The sequence below is a fragment of the Helianthus annuus genome, chromosome 10 (genome assembly GCF_002127325.2).
Source record: "Helianthus annuus cultivar XRQ/B chromosome 10, HanXRQr2.0-SUNRISE, whole genome shotgun sequence".
Lineage (NCBI taxonomy): Eukaryota > Viridiplantae > Streptophyta > Magnoliopsida > Asterales > Asteraceae > Helianthus > Helianthus annuus.
Window position 1 is genome coordinate 8,693,122 of NC_035442.2, and position 15,831 is coordinate 8,708,952.

A 15,831-nucleotide genomic window follows, 5' to 3' on the forward strand; every position below is an offset into this window, starting at 1 on the left:
TCCTACAAGAACCGGTTCCCCACACTCTAACAAGAACCGGATCCGGTTAGCAAACGGTTTCGGGTATAAAAAAAAAACCCAATATACCCATTTCTAATCTGGACCCACTACCGGTTCACTTGCCATAGCCCTAAGCTTTAAACAATCATTTAAGGCCCCTAATTACTGATTAAGAAAACTATCAAAAACTAGGGCCGACAATTTTAAACACAGACATGATTACACGACACAAACCTACACGATCTTAACAGATTTCATATATGATATTAACAGGTTTCGTATACTAATCAGGTAGACATGACAGAACATGTTAATTTTCATGTCTAAATTGATAAAATACCTGTGTATATGTCAAGTTAGAGGTGTACAAAAAAACTGATTACGCAACTGAAACCGAAAAATTAACCGAAACCGGTTGTTGGGAAAACCGGTTTTTTTGAAACCGGTTCGGTTACAAACCGGTTTGACCGGTTATAGATCGATTGTTCGGTATGACTTAGATATCGGTTATAAAACCGGTTATACAAAAAACCGGTTTAAAAACTGATTAGGCCTAAAACCGGTTATAAAAACCGGTTAGACCCGGTTAACCGAAAACGTATACATAAAAACCGGTTATAAAAACCGGTTAAAACCGGTTATTGTCGCTGAAATACTGAAAACGGTCATATGACCGTTGGGACTAGAAAAGAGCCGTTTTTTTTGTTTTTTTTTTTTTTGTCAAAAATTCATCTCCAATTACTATAAAAGGGTGTTGGGTGTTTTGGTTCAATCACACCATTCTCTAATCTCCTAAATATCATAAAAACGCTCACTTTTCTTATTCGATAATTGTGAAAAAACATGGCAAGCTCTAGTGCTCATGATTCGGTCAATGTTGGCGAGTCTACAACCGACACGGTTGTTCGTGTTCTTGCAACGAAGCGCAACCCCAAAGTTTGGTCACATTTCGATTTGTGCGAGATGGCGAGCGGACCGAAAAAAGCGCGTTGTCATCATTGTAATGGTTTTTACGCCGTTGGGGCAAACACCACCTTGAAACAACACATCGAAAAACCGTTTTGTAGGCCGTTGAAACAACAATCCGCTAGTGGTCAAGCTTCCATGGCAAGCGACGCTACTTTGGTCAAGCTTCCATGGCAAGCGACGCTACTTTGGTCAAGCTTCCATGGCAAGCGACGCTACTTTGGTCAAGCTTCCATGGCAAGCGACGCTACTTTGACAGTCAAGTACCCAATACATGTTAAGATTTTTTATTAACTAACAAATAGGATATGGGATAGTGTAAGATAGTGTGTTAAGTACCCATATATGTAATATGCTTGTAACAACATTTTGATTGCTCTTCTATTTTGTTTTTTACTTGATTTCATTATATAAATATACTTGTTGAACAGGTCTTAATAGGTATTTTTCGTGTATACCAAGTTCCTAAACATGTGATTATTATAGTGGTAAAGAGGTCTTAACATGTATTTTTGGTGGTTAAAAAAATTGTCTTCGTGTTTGAAAAAAAAAAGGGCACGGTAAGTTATTGTGTTCGTGTTTGAGAAAAAAGGGCACGGTAAGTTATTGTGTCGTGTTCGTGTATAAGGTTTCGTGTCTTCGTATCGTATCATGCCATGTATACATGATATGCCGCCCTATGACAAACCCATTGATCTACCAAAACAAGATTATCACTACCCCATATGGTATATATGGTTAATTAACTTATTACCGAAAAACGTTCTTGGCTATCATTAATTTCCAGTTAAACACAACCCCTCCGAAGATTACATGATGGTTTTGCATCAATAAAAAGCATATATCGAAAAAAAAAACCCTTAAAAATTTGGATCGGTTGAGAATTGGATCTAAACGCCTACCAAAATCGGTACTAATTTGAATTATTGTACAGTTTGAAAATAATGATTGATGGAGGAAATGAAAAGGGTTACTGGTGACATTAATAGTCGCCCATGCCTGGAGTCATTGCTGGCGATTCCTTATCTTTTGGAAGCTCAACAATTACGGCTTCGGTTGTGGTCAATAAAGATGACACGCTGAAAACAACAATAAAAGAAACTCGGTTTTTGCATATAAATAAATCAAGTATGGTTTGTAGAAAGGGGTGTAAAGGTAAATTTACCTTGCGGCGTCAACTAATGCTGTCCTGATGACTTTCAGGGGGTCGATGATTCCTTCCTTGACCATGTCTACGTATTGACCTATTTAAAAGACAATAAGAATAAAAATTAATAAAAAGATCATGTCGAGTAAAACACACGAGTATATAAGAGAGAGAGAGAGAGAGACCTTTAGCAGCATCATATCCGATATCAGGGTTATCCTGCTCCAACAGTTTTCCGACAACAACAGCACCTTCGACTCCAGCATTGGAAGCAATCGTGTGCACCGGTGCCTTCAGATAGAAAAAGCAATATAAAATAAAACGTCAGCAAACGATATTGGTGATCCGATGCATAGTTGTTAATAGCGACATTAAACGGTCGCTATAGCGCGCTTTATGGCGATGCGACTATGTGTCGCTAAGTTGGTCATGGCGATGAATAGCGATTTTAGCGACAGTTATTTTTTTTTAATGTTATAAATGGTTATAGCTATAAAATAGCTAGATTTATAGGTTTTTGTTAAATATACATGTAAAATAGCATATATACAAGGGTATTTTGATGTAATATACATATAAAAATTTTCAAAATTCTTTTTCTAGTGTAATCGCTATTTATAAAATTGTCGTCGCTATTTGTCGCTATTCGCTACGTAGCCTAGCCATGCCTTGTCGCTATTTGTCGCTATTCGCTATCGACAACTATGATCCGATGTACAATATTAGCATGTGATAGAACTATAAAAAGTACAAACGCACATCCCAAAGAAAAAGAAAACAAACCACACTGTAAAGTTGTTATTCGTAACGAAGCAGAAGAATGTACCTTGAGAGCATTTTGGATTATTTGAACACCGATCTTCTGGTCAAAATTGGCAGTCTGAAGCTTTTCGAGCTCCTTGGAAGCATATAGAAGAGCCACACCACCACCTACACAATATATACGTGTTACAAAACTAGAAACGAAAACGAAAACGAAAAAGGAAACTGAATATGTTTAAGTTTACCTGGTACGATTCCTTCCTCGACGGCAGCTTTTGTAGCGTTTAAAGCGTCAGTAACCCTATCCTTCTTCTCACCAACCTCCGCTTCACTAGCTCCTCCAATCTGTTATTAATTTATAGCTTATTTTATTCTTTATAATGAAATAAAGTTGCTGACGTCATGATGAAAAATGAATATTTAAAAAAAGGCAAACCTTCAAAACCGCAACGCCACCAGAGAGCTTTGCTAGTCTCTCCTGCAGCTTCTCGGTATCATAATCAGAAGTGCTTAATTCGATTGATGATCTCAACTGTAACAAACAAAACAAAATACAATACTCGTAAGTCGTATGTCGGTTCATTTATTTAATAACGATGTGATGGAGTACAAACCTGTTCACATCGTTCTTCAATGGCTTTCTTATCACCAGCCCCGTCGAGAATAACCGTATCATCCTTTGATATTGTAACCTAAATTTATATATGTTTTCCAAAATCAGCATAGGTTCATATATACATATAAATCTATTATAATAGTAAGCAATAGGTTACCCTTTTGCAAGTCCCTAGCATGTCTGGTGACATTTTTTCGAGGTTCATGCCAAGTTCATCGGTTATGACCTAGAACAAATTTGTGAGTGGAAATTGTTATTCGAGTTTAAATACACATTACAAAGCAGAAAAGATTATGTGATACATATCATGGTTAAGTACAAAAACCCACCTCTCCTCCGGTAAGAATTGCAAGGTCTTGCAAATTTGACTTTCGGCTTTCTCCAAATCCAGGGGCTTTGATGGCACAAACCTACAAAAAAATATATAATATTTATTTTTTAAAAATAATATGGCCTTGTGAATCAAACGATTTAACTCGTTTTATGCATTAAAGACACTTTGACCAACTTTCGACCCATTTAGGGTCATGGTTTTAAAAAACGGCTGAGGCGTGCGCCTCAAGGCGCGCCTCGAGGCGAAACATCCAAAAAACGAGTCTGGGGCGCGCCTCATGGGGTTTTTACTGCATATGCGCCTCAGAGGGGCTGAGGCGCTAAGAAAGGCTGCGCCTCAGGTGCGCCTCATGGGATTTTCATAGTTGTTTTTGACTTTTTGTGTCAATTTCAAGCATTACATGTCTTTTTTATGTATGTTTTTTGATGATTTTGATGATGAAATTAGTTAGTATTATTATTTCTATAATATATATAATTTTATATTTGTTTATTAATACCGCCTCGGCCTTACGCCTCGAGGCTTACGCCTCGTGAGGCGAAGGGAAAACGCCTCGAAACTCGTTTCCGTTCTTTTAAACCTCGTTTAGGGTATGTTTGGCATCAAGCTTTTAGGAGCTTTTACCAGCTTCTAACTTTAAGCTTTTGAGAAAAAGCTCTTACTCAACAAAAAACTTTGTTTGGTTGAAGGAGCTTGAAGCTTTTAGGTTAGGAGCTTGAAGCTTTTGGTTGAATGCTCCTACTAGTAGCGTTTAGAAAGAGCTACAAGCTTTTAGGGAAAAAATGACTATTTTAACCTCTAAAGATAATGAACTTTTTAATGCATAAACTTTTTAAATTTTTAGTTATGTCCATTTTTGTCACTTTATATATTTTATTAAAAGCTCCAGCTACTCTGTCAAACACCAAATATATCTAAAAAGCTACAGATACTAGCTACCAACTACAGCTACCAGCTTGCAGCTTCCAGCCACCAGCTAACAGCTTCCTGTTAGGATTTAGATCACACACACACGATCAATAAACGAAAGCAACAAGAAAAGTAGACACGAGATTTACGTGGTTCGGTCACAGTGTGTAACCTACGTCCACGGGGGCAACTAGGGTTTGTATTTTATTGAGTGATAATGATTACAAGTACAAGAGATATATTTATAGGCTAGAATTAGGGTTAGTCCCTTGCTAAACAAGTAACTAAACAACTGGACCTAAAACACTTAAAGCCCATTAGGGTTAGGGCCGGCCGAACCCTTTCCCTTCTTCTCTCTAATTCTTGGCTAGCCTTAATGGGTTGGGCTGAAGACAACATCTCCAACAATCTCCCACTTGGTGTCTTCGGACCTCGAACTGCACCGTCTCTTCTGTACTTCTGTAAATGAAAATCCCCCTTGATCTTCAAAACCCCCTAGTTACCCCGCCTTCTCAACATTATTCCTGAAGGCCAGCTGAAGCTATGCATAGCTTCAGCTTATCCAGCACCACAACCTTGGTAAACATATCTGCTGGATTCTTAGCACCTGGGACATTCTTCAAACTGATTGATCCTTCACTAATCAATCCTCTGACAAAATGATACCTCATCCCTATGTGCTTCGTCTTCCCATGATAAACAGGATTCTTTGCAAGTTTCACCGCACTTTCATTGTCACAATACAACGGGTAGTCGGCTTGATTCTTCCCTAACTCTTTCAGAAAAGCTTTCAACCATACTAGTTCTTTACTGGCCTCAGCTACTGCCATGTATTCAGCTTCTGTAGTAGATAAAGCCACACTTTTCTGAAGTTTGGACATCCAACTCACTGCTGTTCCTCCCACTGTAAAGACATATCCTGTAGTGCTTTTAAATGTATCTTTACAGCCACCCAAGTCAGCATCTGTATAACCCTTGAGAACCACATCCTTTCCTTTAAAACACAGCCCCATCTTTGACGTACCTTTCAAATAACGAAGCACCCATTTAACTGCTTCCCAGTGTTCTCTTCCCGGATTTGACATAAAGCGACTGACAACTCCAACTGCGTGTGCTATGTCAGGTCTCGTGCATACCATAGCATACATTAGACTTCCTACAGCAGATGCATATGGAACTCTAGCCATATCAGCTTTTTCTTCTTCTGTTCTGGGACACTGTTCTTTAGTAAGCTTGAGGTGACTTCCTAAAGGCGTGTTTCTAGGCTTGGTCTTCTCACTGTTCATACCAAATCTCTCTAACACTTTCCCGATGTACTTCTCCTGGGATAGTGTCACTGAGCCATCTTTCTTGCTTCTGGTTATACTCATCCCGAGTATCTGTTTGGCTGGACCCAAATCCTTCATCTCGAATTCTTTGGACATTTGCTTCTTTAACCTGCTTATTTCTTTCATATCAGAACCTGCAATTAACATATCGTCAACGTAAAGTAACAATATGATATAAGAGTTGCTGAACTTCTTCAAATAGCAGCAATGATCCATCTGACATCTCTTGTACCCTGACCTCTCCATGAAGTTATCAAACTTCATGTACCACTGTCTGGGTGCCTGTTTAAGACCATACAAACTCTTCTTCAATTTGCAAACCCAGTTCTCTTTCCCAACAACCTTGAATCCCTCAGGTTGTGCCATATAAATGTCTTCATTTAGGTCACCATGTAGAAAAGCTGTTTTCACATCTAACTGCTCTAGATGCAACTTTTCTGCGGCTACAATACTAAGAACCAACCTGATGGTAGTCATCTTCACCACTGGAGAGAAAATCTCATCATAATCAACTCCCTTCTTCTGCTGAAACCCCTTAACTACTAAACGGGCTTTGTACCGTTTAGAACCATCGTGTTCTTCTTTGACCCTGAAGACCCATTTATTTTGTAAAGCTCTTTTATCAGGCGGAAGCTTTACTAAGACCCAAGTCTTGTTTTTCTCTAAAGAGCTCATCTCATCCTTCATTGCATGCTCCCACTGGAGAAAATCTTTCATCTTGACTGCCTCAGAGTAGCTTTCTGGTTCACCGTTTTCTGTCAAGAGAATATAATTAACTGAAGGATTATATTTATTAGGCGGTTTACTAACTCTGGTGGATCTCCTGACCCAATTTTCTGACGGGTCAGGCTGCTGTGGAGGCTGATCTTCTTCATTCTCTGAGCTCCCACTGTCAGAGACTTCTCCTGTCTCATTATATCCACCTTCAACCTCTGGTCCTGTGTCATCTTCAGAATCTGATTCAGGTTCTATAGGTTCTATAACTGGTTCATTCTTTTGACCGTTAGTGTCAAACTCGACCACTTCTTTCTGAACCTCTAACTTCTCTGAATTCCTGTCTTTGTACAGTTCAGCTTCATTGAATTCGGCATGTTTGCTTCTGACTAGCTTCCTGCTTTCATGATCCCAAAGCCTGTAGCCCATTTTATCAGACCCATATCCAACGAGCGTGTACTTCTTTGCTTTGGCATCTAACTTGTCACCTTCAAGATCAATATCATAAGCACTACACCCGAAGATTCTCAGGTGATCATACTCAACTGCTTTTCCCTTCCATTCTTCCTGAGGAATCTTGAATCCCAACGGTACTGAAGGCCCACGATTGATAAGATAAGCCGCGGTGTTAACCGCATCAGCCCAGAACATTTTTGGGAGCCCTGCATTCAATCTCATACTCCTGGCTCTCTCACATAGTGTTCTGTTCATCCTCTCTGCAACCCCATTCTGTTGCGGAGTTCCTGGAACTGTATTTATCATCCTGATCCCTCTCTCAGCACAATAATCTGTAAATTCTTTGCTGATATATTCACCTCCGTTGTCAGACTTCAAGCATTTCACCTTCAAATCAGTTTCAAGTTCAACAGCAGATTTCCATTTCCTAAATTTATCAAAAACTTCAGATTTATGTTTAAGAAAGTAAACCCATACCTTGCGTGTTGAATCGTCTATGAAGGTCACATAATAGCGAGATCCTCCAGGTGAAGCAACTGATGTCGGCCCGTACACGTCTGAGTGAATCAACTCCAATTTCTGAGCTTTTGGTGCTCTCCCTGTCTTCACAAAAGTCACCTTCTTTTTCTTGCCAAGGATGCACGGTTCACAAAACTCAGACTCGACCTGTTTCAGTTCTGGAAGCTTTCCCTTGGTAACGAGCATCTTCATCCCCTTTTCACTCATGTGGCCGAGTCGTTGATGCCATAACTTTGATAGACTCGGCCCATCAGATACTGCATTAACCCCGTCAGTTGGTACCTCAACCATGTATAGTGTACCTCTCTTCTTACCTCTTGCAATGACCATACTGCCCTTAACAACTTTCCATTGTCCTCTACCAAAGTGGACATCATATCCCTGATCATCAAGCTGACCAATGGATATCAACATCCTCTTCAAACCAGGAATGACCCGAACATTCTTCAAGGTCCAAATGGTTCCCAATGGTGTTTTTAAGTCTATGTCTCCAACTCCTGTAATATCAAGACTATGATTATTAGCCAAACGAACTTTACCAAAGTTACCTGTTCGTAGATTCTTCATGTTCTTTGTGCTAGAAGTAGCATGAAACGATGCTCCTGAGTCCATAATCCAGTCTTCAACAGTATTTTCGACACAACAAATAAGGGCATCCTCTGAATCCGAGGCTGTGGTAGCATTCACCTCCTTTTTGTCTCTATGAGGTTTAGTACACTGACTTCTAAAGTGTCCATGCTCATCACAGTTCCAGCACTGTATGTCTTTTCTCGGTTTTGCTGGTCTTGACTTGCTTCTTCGTTTTGACTTTGACCTTCCTTTATTTCCACCTCTATTATTACTTCTCCCTCTCCCCTCAGTACTGAGCAACGAACTTGTCTCTCCAGAATTCCTCCTTCTTGAGTCCTCATTCAATATCAAGTCACGTACTTTAGCAAAAGTGAGGGTCTCAACTGCCCCAGTGACTGCAGTAATAGTTCCTGACCAGCTGTCAGGTAATGAGGACAAGAGCAGGCATGCTTGCAGTTCATCATCTATCTTGAATTTTACTGAATTCAAACGAGACAAGTGAGAATTAAACAAATTAATATGCTCAATAACAGAACTTCCCTCTTTCATGCGGGTGTTGACTAACTCCCGTATCAGAAACACCTTGTTGGCAGGAGACGGCTTCTCATACATATTTGACAAAGCCTCGATGATTCCTCGTGCTGAGGTTTGTTCAGAAATATTGTAGCCAACATTCATAGAAAGAGTGAGCCTGATAGTTGACATAGCCTTCTTGTCAATGGCTGTCCACTTATCCGTTACAGGTGTAGGAGGAGGCTCTAAGGCTGCATCCAGATCCTTCTGTATCAGCAAATCCTTGATTTGCATCTTCCACCATCCGAAATTCTTCCCATCAAACTTCTCAATTCTGACTTTTCCATCATCAGACATCTTTGCTGAATAACAGAGACTAACCAGAGAATCGTGAGAGAATAAACTAAAAAAAAACAACCCTGAAATCTGACCTCGAAAAACGTGCAGGAAATCCGAAAAACGCAGCAGCGAAAATCGGTAAAGAAACCCTTCTGTTTGAGCGACGGCGGCTGGAAACCCTAATCTGGTTAGCGGCGCCGCGGCGGCGGCGGTTCTGCGGTTCCGGCAAGATGGTAGGCGGCGGCTGGCAAAACCCTAATCTGGGTTAGGTGGCGGCGGCGGTACCCGGTTGCCCTGGAGCAAAGCTGCGAAACTGCAGCGGGTCGGTGGGTGTCGGCGTGGAAACCCTAGCGGCGGCTAGGTGGCGGCGGCGAAACCCTAATTAGGGTTTGCGGCGGCGGCTGGAGGCAGGAGGTGGTCGGCGGCTGGTGTGTGTTCTTGATCAAGAGCCTGAGCTCTGATACCAGTTGTTAGGATTTAGATCACACACACACGATCAATAAACGAAAGCAACAAGAAAAGTAGACACGAGATTTACGTGGTTCGGTCACAGTGTGTAACCTACGTCCACGGGGGCAACTAGGGTTTGTATTTTATTGAGTGATAATGATTACAAGTACAAGAGATATATTTATAGGCTAGAATTAGGGTTAGTCCCTTGCTAAACAAGTAACTAAACAACTGGACCTAAAACACTTAAAGCCCATTAGGGTTAAGGCCGGCCGAACCCTTTCCCTTCTTCTCTCTAATTCTTGGCTAGCCTTAATGGGTTGGGCTGAAGACAACATCTCCAACACTTCCAGCCATCAGCTACTTTTGCCAAACATACCCTTAATCCGTTTCCTTTTAAGCTATATTTTATTTTACCTATTTGACCCTTGAAGAGATAAAAATGTAATACCTTAATACCAGCGCGGAGCTTGTTAAGAATGAGTGTGGCTAATGCCTCACTTTCAATATCTTCAGCAACAATCAGCAGGGATCTTTGATTCTGAAATTCATACAAAATTCAAAAAAAAAAAAAAAAAAAAAAAAAAAAAAAAAAAAAAACCAAGTAGTCCAAAAATAACAAACAGGCTTTAATTATCAGCTATCACATAAATACAATCATTCATTACCTTCAAAGCCAACTCCAGAACTTTAACAATAGAATTTAAGCTAGAGATTTTTTTCTCGTGTATTAGAATCAAAGGGTCATCTAATTCCTGTAAAAATAGTGAAATACACAAAAAATGTAAAATACTTAACGGCAGAATATAAAGGAAGTATTTTCGAAAAACTTTTTTATTAATAATGATATCAATGAGTTTTAATGCATACACATTTTTGGTTCTTTGTATTGGTGATGAAGTAAGGTGATATATAGCCTCTGTCCAACTTCATTCCCTCGACCACTTCCAATTCATTGTTAAGTGTTTTCCCGTCCTACAACAGAACAACATTACATTTAAAACCATCACAAACTATGCAGTTAATGCGGTATAATATCGGATATCGGTCAAGGACCGATATTTGAAATATAGGTTATCTCGGTGAGACATCAGTAATTTTAATATAATGCGGAATTTATATATATAGCAATTCAACACCAATAATTCAGTGATATATCGGTCAAATATCGGTGATATATCGGTTATATTGGTCAAATATCGGTGATATATTCATTTTGATTCAAATTCAGTTAAAATATGTAATAAATTCGTTTAAGTTATGGGCTTGGTAATGGGTTTGGTAATGGGCTATTTTAATACTCAGAATAGAGATTAATTTAAACTACAGCCCAATAAAAGTTATATATGGCTATATGCATTATATAGAAAAATAATAAATAAATAGGATTAGGTTCAAGAGTGAACACTAGTGTAGCTTGCGAACTGAGTGAACTAATCCTGACCATACACATGTGTAGATCAATGGCCAGGATTTGATGTTGAAATACACTAGTGTATTTTACGATTTGATGATGAGATCCTGGCCATACACGTGTGTAGATCAATGGCCAAGATTTGTTCACTCAGTTCGCAAATACACTAGTGTTCACTCTAGAAACCCACCCTAAATAAATACGTATATAACTTTAATTTGAATTTCGAATCGAATCGTATTTAAAATTATATTTTTGTATTCGATTTATTGGACTCGAAATGAATCGAATTCAAATTCTTAATAATCAAAACGAATTCTTGTTGATCAAATCGAATTACACAGAACTTACAGATATGGTAATAACACCCTCTTTGCCAACTTTCTCCATAGCTTTGGCAATAAGCTCGCCAATCTCTCGTTCTCCGTTTGCTGATATTGTCCCAACCTTTCAATTACAAAGAGCAAAAAAAACGACATGGTAATTATTTCTAAAATTGTGATAAAACTCTTATACGGTGCAATAAACCAAACAAACCTGAGCTATCTCTTCGGATGTGCTGATCATTCTGGCTCGACTCTTCAAGTTTGTGACTACTGAATCAACGGCCATGGTGATCCCACGTCTAAGATCCATGGCATTCATTCCAGCTGCAACTGATTTGCAGCCTTCGGAATAAATTGCCTTCGTTAGAACCGTTGCACAAGTGGTACCTGAAAAATAGTGAATCGTGTCGGCTTTGAGAAAATGATTCAACTTTTTTGAAAAAAAAAGGAAAGGAAAAAGAAAACTCACCATCACCAGCGACGTCATTGGTGGCGTTAGCAACCTGCTTGACGAGACTAGCACCAACGTTCTTAACCCTGTCTTTAAACTCGATACTTTTTGCCACTGTGACACCATCCTTCGTCACCTTGGGAGCTCCATAACTTTGTTCAATGACCACGTTACGCCCCTTTAAAATATCCACATTTAAAATTAGCTATAGAAAGGACATTATTGTGAAAAAAAAAAACTTTTTTTTTTTAATTTTAAGAACGTAAAGGTCTCTCTCTCTCTCTCTCTCTATATATATATATATGAGGAAAAAACAGGTCAATGTGTAATATTATTTTACCCTTAGAATATGCAATTCCAGTTAATGATCAGCTATCATGACACTATCAAGTAACTAATGTGTTGTCATTTAAGCAACAAATCCAAATAACACAAGTCAATTATGCACATCATCATCATCATACTCATACTCAGTAAATCCCACCAATAGCAAAGCTAAGGTAGGGTCTGAGGAGGGTAAGATGTAGACAGCCTTACCTCTACCCCGTAGGAATAGAGAGGCTGCTTCCACCATATAATTGACTTAACGCCCCGCTTGCGGTATGCGCATATAATGAAAACATGGGTGGGCGCTCGGGGGGCAAAAGTGAAAGTGCACTAATTTTAATGTTATTTTACGAATTTCGTGAAAAATAACGTTAAAAGAGGGGGATGGTTAATCATGCATCATGTGGTGGCGTTGATAGCCGAAAGACAAGGGGGTACATGCACTAATCGGCAGTTGTCTCAATCACTGAGTGTCATGTGCCTTATGTCCAAGGCTTAATGCAAAACTACTATCAAGCCGGAGGTCATATGCACACAAAACAGCAATAACTATACCTTTAATCCTTCAAAAAATCAAACATCTCAATTGTGCAGTACATTCTACCATAGTTATCAAAAGCGATCGCTTTTCTAGGCGATATTTCTGGGCGAGGCGACCTGTATGCGCTTTTCCCTCCTAGGTTAAAAAAGCCACGTGAACTTTTTTTTGAAATCCTATCTCTTATACATATACCAGATGATATTTATAAGTATTTGTCTATTTTTTGGAAATCATATCTCAATCAAATCAAATCTTATACATCTTTAAAAAATATCTTTGAAATTTAAAAAAGTTAAGATATCATATCTTGTTATTCAAATAAGAACCTAATCTGATAAAACAACTTTCATAATCTTCTGCCTTTTTTTTGCCGGAAAAACATACAATACTACAGGTATATTTTGACCTTATGAGGATGCAATATATTCAACCATTCTCATTTCTTCATATAAATAATTTATGATTTAATTTACTTTTTGAACTTTATTTGTTTTCAAGTTTGAACAATTTGGTTTTGGGATATTTTGGTGATTCATAATGATTTTGGTTTTATTATAAGGATTATGGTATTTGAATACTTTAGGAATTTTAAGAAGTGTTTTTTTCAATACATAAATTATTCTTTTATGTTTTTATTTGCTTGCGCTTTATTTTTCTCAGGCCCGCGCCTTTTTTGCGCTTCTCGCCTAGGCGACAGGCGAGGCCTGTGCGCCTAGCGCATTTGATAACTATGCATTCTACACTTAACCAACAACTAAACTACAAAATACACTAATCACCAACAAAAAACAACAATTAAAAAAAAAAAAAAAAAAAAAAAACCTTAGGACCCATGGTAACTTTAACAGCATCAGCAAGCTCCTCAACACCTCTAAGCATCAAAGCTCTAGCATCCACTCCAAATTTAATATCTTTTGCAGCATAGTTTCGCATCTAAATCACACAACATAATAAATTCACAAACGTCAACATATCTTACACATTTTCACAATATCATATTAATAAATTACACATACAATAACAACACACAGTTACCTGCTGAGCATTGTTTCTTGCAATCCTGCATATCAAATAAAACAATAATAATGTTAATCCAATTGATAAGGTTTTAGCAGTTAAATAACATTTGTTAGGTTAAAATGTTGAAAGAAAGTAACCTTGATTTGGACGCGAGGTTGGCGGCGAGACGGTACATGGCGGCGGCGGCGTTGGTGGACGGTGGTGCTGCGGCGGAGGTGGTGCAGTGAATCGAAAGAGAAAGGATAAGGGTGAAAGAGAAGGTTCCAGAAGAAATTCTGATTCGTTTTGAGGGTTTAGGGTTTTTGGATAACCCGGAGACTGGAATTCTCGGGTTGGTTTTGTGATCCGGCCCGTTGAAACTATTGGGCCTGCTATGAAACAAATGTTCGAATTCGGGTAGGAATCGGGTAAAAGGTTCAATGAGTATAAACGGAATTGGGTAGGAATAGATGGGTACCTGATATAACCGGTTAGGGTCGGGACAAGTATGGTTCCTACCCAAAAACCGGGTATAACCAGGCATTTAGGGTGTGTTCCTGAGTTAAAAATCCCTCCCCATCCCTCCCCTCCCCTCCATGTCTTTCCAAATTGGAAAGACTATTATCAGGCAAAAAAAACCCCATTTTCCCTCCCCTCCTCTCCCCTCCCCCTGTTAAGTGGATCTCTGGAACACAGCATTAGGGGATGGGAGGGAAAAGAGATGAAAATATTAAAAACCATGTTCCCGAATTTCATTTAACAGGGGGAGGGGAGGGAAAAGGGAGGAAAATATGACCAAATATAACCATATATTCATCCTCTCAAATTGGAGAGAAAATTTTCCTTCCCCTCCTCTCCCCTCCCCTCCCCTCACCTCCCCCTGTTAAATGACTCGGGAAACCGGTTTCTAACGATAATATAAAGGTTTTTTTTTTTACCGTTGGAATTAGTTTTTAAACATTTTAACCCTACTAATCGGGTATAAATAGATATTGAAGGTATTACAACATTTCAACTCTCAAATGCTCACTAAAACGCAAAATGCTTAAACCTATCAACTTTCAAGTATCGTCGACGATGGCAAACGATGAAGAAGTTGTTTTTGTACTTGAAGCCAAAAGAAACCTTGAGATTTGGTGTTAGTACGACTTATGTCTTATGTCGAACAACACTGAGATGGCTCATTGCAAGTATTGTTCACGAGCCGATCCGAACCGAGCGGACCTTTGCTCGTGCTTGGCTTGTTTACAACTGAGCGGAATCCGAACGAGCATATTCGAGCGTGTAATTTTCCAAGCGAGCGGCGAGCGAGAAGCGAGCGACGAGTAAATTGGACAACCATAGATTTAGCATGTTTCCTTCGATGTCTCCGCTATCGGTTCACGACTAAGGTCCAACTGTCCGAAGATGACACTAAGATTGAGGTTGGATCGTCCGAGGATGAGGAGGCTCTGGTTGAGGCAGGTGAGACGATGAATATACAACAAAGAACAATTGTCGTATTGTGGCGTATGGTGAGAGCGAGAGACAATTGACGATTGATGAGAGAAAGATGTCAAATATTGTTGCTTCACGACTTAGAGTTTTAGTTTTAAATTTGGTGTTGAATTTTTTATTGGTTTGATTATGCTAGTATGGATAAATATAATTGTATATTTGAGTATAGTGGTCCAAATCTAATAGAGCGGTATGTATAAAATATGAATATACATGTAATTTGTGTGTGCATATATAATTATATATGTAATAAATTAATAAAAATTAATTCGAGCCGAACCGAGCGGACCTTTGCTCATGCTTGGCTCGTTTGCAAACCGAAACAAAACAAGAAAGCATATTCCGAGTGTTTTCCGAGCGATTGGCGAGCGAATGATGTGCAACGAGTGAATTGAACAGTCCTAGAAAGCACGAGTGTCAACATTCTTATGTGTCTGTCTCAGATCACCAACAGATTGGCTTAAGATATTCAATGAATAGGTATAGCAGGTCTTGTGGCTTAAACGTAGAGAAGTCTTCCCCCTTCGATACTCATGAGCATCAACATGAGGTTCTTCATCATCCTTGCTCAACTTTATCTTTTGTTCTATTGGGAAAAAACTTGGTATACAACCACGCATACTCCTTGCTCAACTTTATGTTTTGTTCCATTG

The 15,831-nt window shown here is 39.1% G+C and overlaps 1 protein-coding gene across 1 annotated transcript; it reads right to left on the bottom strand.

The window, feature by feature from the left end:
• Positions 1 to 1,716: 1,716 nt before the first annotated feature.
• Positions 1,717 to 14,077, bottom strand: LOC110883965 (chaperonin CPN60-2, mitochondrial). Its single transcript, XM_022131631.2, has 18 exons — positions 13,840 to 14,077; positions 13,718 to 13,742; positions 13,505 to 13,615; positions 11,833 to 11,992; positions 11,575 to 11,750; positions 11,389 to 11,484; positions 10,494 to 10,598; positions 10,292 to 10,378; positions 10,075 to 10,164; positions 3,821 to 3,901; positions 3,649 to 3,717; positions 3,490 to 3,567; positions 3,312 to 3,407; positions 3,121 to 3,220; positions 2,940 to 3,043; positions 2,299 to 2,404; positions 2,132 to 2,210; positions 1,717 to 2,045 (listed from the first exon to the last, which is right to left on the bottom strand). Exons 1-18 carry the CDS (start codon positions 13,875 to 13,877, stop codon positions 1,949 to 1,951), a joined length of 1,698 nt encoding a protein of 565 aa, XP_021987323.1. The 5' UTR covers positions 13,878 to 14,077; the 3' UTR covers positions 1,717 to 1,948.
• Positions 14,078 to 15,831: the final 1,754 nt, after the last annotated feature.